The following is a 7,500-nucleotide window of genomic DNA, read 5'->3' as shown; positions in this document are numbered from 1 at the left end:
CCATCCTGACTTGTTTGTGCCACCCCCCCCCCCCACCACCACAGTCACACACACACATGCACGCACACACACACACACACACACACACACACACACACACACACACACACAGAGACACACACACACACTCACTCACTCACACACACACATGCTCGCACACACAGACATACACTCACAGACATACACACACAGACTGCGACTGTGTAAGTCAAAACGCACAGCTTACAAAGCACATCTTTTTTCCGAGACAGAGACTGCAAGCTCCACAGCTATTTATAAAGGGCACATGACGAGTAAGATGAGCGCTCGGGGTAAAAGGATCTGATAGGCGGGCATGGGGCGCAATGCCATTACTTACATAAAGGAGCGCTAGATATTAATCTTTACTAGGCCGGCCAGCTATCGATCCACTTCACAGAGTCTTTCATTGTCAAATTGATCATTAAAGGCTTTATTAACACTTGAAGCTGCCATGTGGGACATGTGTACCCTCACAAGATGCTAATGGTGTGCTAACGTCAATACTGTTTAGTGGGATGCAACCACAGAGCAAAGTTTGTGTGAGACTCTGTGTGTGTGTGTGACTGTGTGTGTGTGTGTGTGTGTGTGTGTGTGTGTGCGCGCACATGTGCTTGTGTGTGTGAGTGTGCGCCTGTGTGCGTGTATCTGTCTGTGTGTGTGTGTGTGTGTGTCTGTGCGTGTTTGTGTGTGTGTGTGTGTGTGTGTGTGTGTGTGGTGTGTGTGTCCTTTATTTCACGTGTAAATCAAATCAAATGTGAAACAACACCAACAGGTTGTTTGCTGCTTCCATTAGGTGTAATAAAACCAGAATCGATCTGTGAATTGGAGGCCGTTTGGAAGTTGCTGACTACACTTGTTTGGTCACCTCCGCTATTCAAGTGTGCACAGGCACAGGCATAGGCACACACACACTCACAAACACAGACACAGACACACGAGCACATGCACACAAGCACACACGCACACACGCACAGACGCACACACGCACACACGCACACACGCACATACACACACACACACACACACACACACACACACACACACACACACACACACACACACACACAGAAATAACTTCAAATACTTACAATGATAAGGAAGATGAAATAGATGAAGTTGTAGAAGGAGTGGGCATCCATGACGTAGTACATGATCTCTACCCAGCCTTCCAGCGTGATCACCTGCACACCAGACACCAGTCGACAGGACAGAAAACAAGCTCAGAAATTAGGCTTCACTGGTTAGGCCACAACAATGCAACCCACACTTCTGATGCAGCAGCACTGACCAGCTTTCCTGAAGACTGAAGCTTCAATGAAGAGCTACTGTAGATGATATGCAATAGTATAGATGTGCAAAGGCAAACTCAAATTTGGCAACTCACTTTTAGCCACTAACATGCACAGAATCCTCAGATGAAAGTCTACAAACAAGTTAGCTAAATAAGAAAAAAATATCTAGGTTCTATTCTTGCAAATCAATTTAGCTGCAGTGTGCATTGTTGAATAAATAAATAAATAAATCACAACTAATTAGCATGATAACCTTGCTCTTTCGTTCATTTGATCATGTTCATTTAGTTTGGGAAACAGTGGGAAACAGTGGGAAACAGTGTTCTTTGTCTCCACTACAGCATTCCAAGGCCCTGAGCCTCTTGCGGATAATTCCACGTTCCCGTCCTCGATCCCTTGACCAATGACCCTGACCGCCCCGCCCTAACTTAACCTAACCTACCTGGAAGATGACGATCCAGGCGTAGCCGATGTTGTCGAAGTTGATGGCGCCCTTGTGCGGGTTGCTGTAGCCCGTGTGGCAGCGCGTGTAGTACTGGTTCCAGTTGACGCACAGGCCCATGACGCCGGCGCTGCCGTTGGCCAGCGGCTCGGGGCCCAGGCCCAGCGCCTGCCGGTGCAGCACGTCCTCCTTGTCCAGGCAGCACTCGCGGCCGCCCTCGCGCCGCGTGGGCACGTCGCGGCACGTCACGATGCCGTTGTCCTGCGCCAGCGAGCAGATGAAGGGCCGCTCGTCGTCCTCCTCGGGCTGGTAGTACGGCGCCGGGAGGGTGATCCCTGAGTTGCTGTAACACGAGGGGGGGAGGGAGAAGGAGAGTAGTGAGATAATGGAGTGAGAGAGAGAGAAAGAGAGAGGGGGGAGCAGTGAGATAATGACAGGGAGAGAGAGAGAGAGAGAGAGAGAGAGAGAGAGAGAGAGAGAGAGACATGGGGGGACTTTGCATTCCATTGTCAATGAAAGCAAAACAATTCAATTTAGTTCAAATGTGCTGTAATCAATCAACTGTAACACAATGCACATTTAATTTACAGACATCTGAACAAACAAACAGGCAAACACATTCACACACCCACACCCACACCCACCCACACACACAGCCACACACACACACACACACACACACACACACAAAAGCACACATATACAAACACAAACAACCTAGAAAACCCTTTCATGACGTTTCCAGTAATTCGATTTTTTCCTTTTTCCTTATCTATTTGACGCTGTTAGCATCTGAGATGCCATAGTCTCCTCTCCTTCCCCAGCGATGGACCGACAGCCTCCCATCACAGAGTGAGTGAGTGGCATGTTACTTGGGGCGTCCCTGATACCCCCCCCCCCCCAATCACACCACCCCTGCCGTCTTAGGCAGTCTGGCTTCTAAGTCCACAGAAATCAGTCGCGGCACCCGGCTTTAGGATGGAGATTTCAGGGTATTAGCGGAGGCAGACGGCTGAAGCAGCAGTCTGCTGAGGGTGAAGTTTCACCTGTGAGCATGTGTCTGGGGGTTAAAGGGGGGGGGGGGGGGAATCAGCTCGACTTGTTCATTTGAACATGATGCAGCGATGACAGCCAGACACAGCCCTGACTGCAAGGGAGCAGACAGACAAACAAGATGAGAGAGAGAGAGAGAGAGAGAGGAAGACAGAGAGAGGAAGAAATAGAAAGAAAGGGAGAGAGGGAGAGAGAGAGACAGAGAGAGAAAGAGAGAGAAAGAGGGAGAAAGAGGGAGAAGGCTCAAAAACAGCACAGCACAGAACATTATACTGCTGCTGCCAAGAGTCACTTCAACTTCCTGCTGACAGAGTTTCACAAAACAGTTTGCTTGTGCTTCTGGGAAAGTGTGTGTGTGTGTGTGTGTGTGTGTGTGTGTGTGTGTGTGTGTGTGTGTGTGTGTGTGTGTGTGTGTGTGTGTGTGTGTGTGTGTGTGTGTGTGTGTGTGTGTGTGTGTGTGAGTGTGTGTGTGTGTGTTTGCGCGTGTGTGTATGCTTCCTGCTCTTGCTGTGTTTGTGTGTCAGTATTTCATATTTCATGAATCGATTCTGTCACGATACTTGCGCAATGATATCACAATACAGTGAGTCTGCAATACTCAATACATCAATAGAAAAATGATCATCTACGATTCATCACAATATCTGCAATATATGTGTGTGTGTGTGTGTGTGTGTGTGTGTGTGTGTGTGTGTGTGTGTGTGTGTGTGTGTGTGTGTGTGTGTGTGTGTGTGTGTGTGTGCGTGTGTGTGTGTGTGTGTGTGTGTGAGAGAGAGAAGAAAAAATGGCAGTACAGAACATTAGCACTCCCATCACACCACATCCATCCCATTTTTCTCCCTATCAATCTCTTCTTCATGGAAGTTTATCCTCATTCCTTTCATTGGCACCACCATGAGAGGTCATGAAGTAGCGACACATATGCCAGCTCCGTTTGGTCAAATTGGAAATTGGATATCCATTTAGAGCACACACCGTGGTTGGTTTACTGTGTCACCTTTCTATAAACAATCTGTAAAATTGCACTGGCTTTAAAAGCAAGGCAGAACTTTACTTTAAGTTCCCAGGAAACGTCAAAACAAGTACCGTTAAAACCCAGAGGCATCCGTTAAACCCCTTCATAACTTAATCTCTCTCTCGCCAGAGTCCGCATTCTCTATCTGTCTCTGCCAAAACTCCAGCCACTCTTGACTGGCAGAGAGTCTGGTGCAGGGTCTCCTGTCCCTACACTTGTTCATTACCTGCTGCTCCATTTTTCCAGAGGTCCCTTCACTCCCTTGTCCAATTCACTTACGGCCGCCTTAATCAAATCCTGCCACCGCGCCGCGCCGCACCGTGCCGCCCCTCCCAGAGTCCCTCGGTTCCTCGATGCGCAACACTGCCCAGGACTTCGCCCGGGGTCCCCACACGACTGTAAGGTGTCTCCATTTTTAAAGTCTCAATTCTCTAATCCCCTTTTCTCTAAGCGCTGTCTATAAGAGTCAAGGGAAGGCTGCTGGATATTCAGAGAGTCTTTCTAGTAACATGCTTCCGTAATACTCTGTAACCACTGAAGCCAGCTAGGGAAAAACAAACGACTGGAGCTCCTGAAACTTCCATTACAGTAAAGCAAGTGGGGCTGCTGCTACATCTAAAATGATTTGAATGGCATCAGTGAGCAATATGTTTTGGTCCAACAGATGCAGGGGGCGTCAGCGGCGCATATGTTTGGCTGAGATAATGAATGTGCCACTGATAATGACCAATCAGTTGGTGTTTGTGTTGCCATTTGTCTTAGTTGATGTATTATTCAGACGCTGTGTGTCAGGGAGCACATGGACGTGCAGTATGGGGAACTGATGGTGCGTGAGAGGCTGAGTGGGGTGCTGGGGCCCGGGTGACTTCTCTCTTTGGAGTTTACTGACAGTGAAGTAGAGAGGCAGATCTCTCTCTGTCAGCCACACACACACACAAACGCACAGACAAACGCACACACACACACACACACACACACACACACACACACACACACACACACACACACACACACACACACACACACACACACACACACACACACAGACACAGGCAAGCACACAAACACACAAACACACACACACACACACACACACTCAAACACCCTTAAAACCCCACACCAGCACTAATTTAGGACCTGTGGCCACATGCTGGCACAGTGCATTTTCCTCTCCATCTCTCTCTCTCTCTCTCTCTCTCTCTCTCTCTCTCTCTCTCACTCACTCACTCACTCACTCACTCACTCACTCACTCACTCTCAAGTGAACCAATGAGGGCAAGGCGGCCCTTAATCTCAGTATTTTAGGGGGACGGAAATAGCCCCGTCCATCAGCCGAAGCCCTGGCAGGCGGACAGAGTGGGGTCACACTGACTGTTTACCCACAACCCCCCCCCACCCCCCCACCCCATTACTGATGACTGCCCCGGAAAAAAACGTCAGGAGCAGACGAGCGGGCGAACTTACGGGCGAGGAGAAAAAAAAAAGGGAGAAGAGCTACACACGAACTGAAGTGCACTCAGTGCGCGAGCTCGTAGCCGACCCCGGACGCTCAGCGGCGCAGCGAGCGAAGAACGCCGAGGGAAGGATCCTTACGGTAACGGCTGCATGCTCCACTGGGCTAATCCTCAGTAGCGACAAGAGGCGCTAACGTGCTCCCGCGTTTCTCTTCGCTGATGAGCGCTAGAGTGGTGTGAAAGTGCTGCGCGATGGGACGCGCGGGGAGACGGCGAGCAAACAACGCCCGACGCGCGTTTACCGGCGCGCGCCCCCCAAAAAACAGGCGCCCTATCGCGACCGGTGAGATTTTTGCCTCAACGGCCTCGCTCGTCGGCGCCACTGCCTCCGCCGCTGCTGCCACTCATAATTTTTCTGTCGCCCGATGTCGCGCGCGTCGTCTCCCGTCATCCGAGTTTTAGGAGACGGAGAGGAGAAGTCATTTCCTCCTCCTCCTCCTCCGTCTCCGCTCCCGTCTCGGCTCGTCTGGTCGCGTCTCGCCGGTGAGCTCTCTGTCAGCTCCACTCATCTCACGCCTCGGACCCGGAAATCCAACGGGGCAACGTCTTCAAATGTCATGCCTTTCAGTCCGCGGGGGTAACGCGCTCTGACAAGCACTTCTTACCGCATAATTATCAACCGCGCCGGCCGTAATGGCACGCGACGTCGTTATGGGGCTTTCGCCTCGCCAGACGTCTCTGCCCCAGACGGTTTTCAGGAAGAGAGAGAGAGAGAGAAAGAGAGAGAGAGAGAGAGAGAGAGAGAGAGAGAGAGAGAGAGAGAAAGGAGAGAGAGGGAAACAAACAAACGAGAGATTGTCTTAATTGCTCACAGGTGCGTGGCCGACCAACCACCGCTCGGCTCACTGATAACGCACGAGCGCAAACAAAAAGCAAAAAAAAAACGAGCTGGCGGTGGGCGAACAGGCACGATTCAATTCCCTTCGTTTGAGAAAGTAATTAGTCAAGCGTCTGCGCGCACACACAAACAAGGGTCGTAAATCACCCGGACTCGCACTCCGCACTCGTACGGGAACGGCCTCTGAATATCTACCTCAGCCTGTGTGCTCCAAACAATGGCTCGCTTCCTCTCTCTCTCTCTCTTTCATTGTCTCTCTCACCCTCTCTCTCTCTCTCTATCCCTCTCTCCTATTCTCTCTCCTTCTCCCTCCCTCTCTCTCTCTCTCCCCAGTGCGCTTGCTGCAGAGTCCAAACACCGGTCAGGTTTCTGTGAGTGTAATTCTAACGCCACCCTGAACAGTGAGTCGGGCGACTTCTGGTCAATGCCGGGCCGGCTCCATTCGATAAAGGGCAGAGATGCATCTGCTGACACGGAAGGAAGTCGGCCTCTCCTCACCTTTTGTCCTTCAGCACGCGGCTACACGGCCTTGGCGCAGGTCAATACTTATAATGGTGCTCGGGGTATCGAGCTGATTTACCTAGAGGCACCTGTGCGGGTCCTGAGACTGAGAACGCATATGGAAGCAAACACAGACAATACACACACACAACACACGCACACACACGGGAACACACTAAACACACACACACACACACACACACACACACACACACACACACACACAGACACACACAGGAACACACTAAACACACACACACACACACACACACACACACACACACACACACACACACACACACACACACACACACACACAGGAACACACTAAACACACACACACACACACACACACACACACACACACACACACACACACACACACACACACACACACACACAGGGTCAATCCAATCAATGAAACTGAGTGAGGAAATAAAGACTGATCAGCGAAGTCATGCCTCCTGCGAACTGTAAGCAATATAAGCGAGTCCACAGAGAATCTATGGCAACCGGGGCTCCAAAACAATCCGGGCTGCTTCTGAAACCCTGTGCACCTAATCGAGATAAACTGCCCCCATTCCTTTTTAAATCTTACCAAATTAAGATGGAGAAGCCAGCGGCACAAAAAAACATGGATGAAACAGAGTGGAAGGGAAAAAAAAGAGAGGCAGATATTATACAGTGATAAAGAAAAGGAGGGGGTTGGAAGAGAGAGAGAGAGAAAGAGAGAGAAGTGAGAGAGAGGAAAAGAGAGAGCAGAGAGGAAAGACAGACAGCAAAGGTGGCTGACAGGTAAGCGGAAGCGGAAAGCAGTGGAGAGA

At 50.4% G+C, this 7,500-nt stretch overlaps 1 protein-coding gene across 1 annotated transcript in view; it reads right to left on the bottom strand.

Annotated features, from left to right (window-relative positions):
* Positions 1-7,500, bottom strand: part of cacna1ia (calcium voltage-gated channel subunit alpha1 Ia) — a 130,680-nt gene that overhangs the window by 49,861 nt on the left and 73,319 nt on the right. Inside the window, exons 6-7 of the mRNA XM_062530902.1 lie at positions 1,756-2,098; positions 1,110-1,202 (exon numbers count right to left, since the gene is read on the bottom strand). Coding sequence (XP_062386886.1) covers positions 1,110-1,202; positions 1,756-2,098 — 436 coding nt within the window. The remainder of the gene's footprint in view (positions 1-1,109; positions 1,203-1,755; positions 2,099-7,500) is intronic.

This window comes from Sardina pilchardus, chromosome 3 (assembly GCF_963854185.1).
Source record: "Sardina pilchardus chromosome 3, fSarPil1.1, whole genome shotgun sequence".
Classification (NCBI taxonomy): Eukaryota; Metazoa; Chordata; class Actinopteri; order Clupeiformes; family Clupeidae; genus Sardina; species Sardina pilchardus.
Note: the sequence above shows the minus strand (reverse complement) of the source record. Positions and strands in the feature narration are given on the sequence as shown.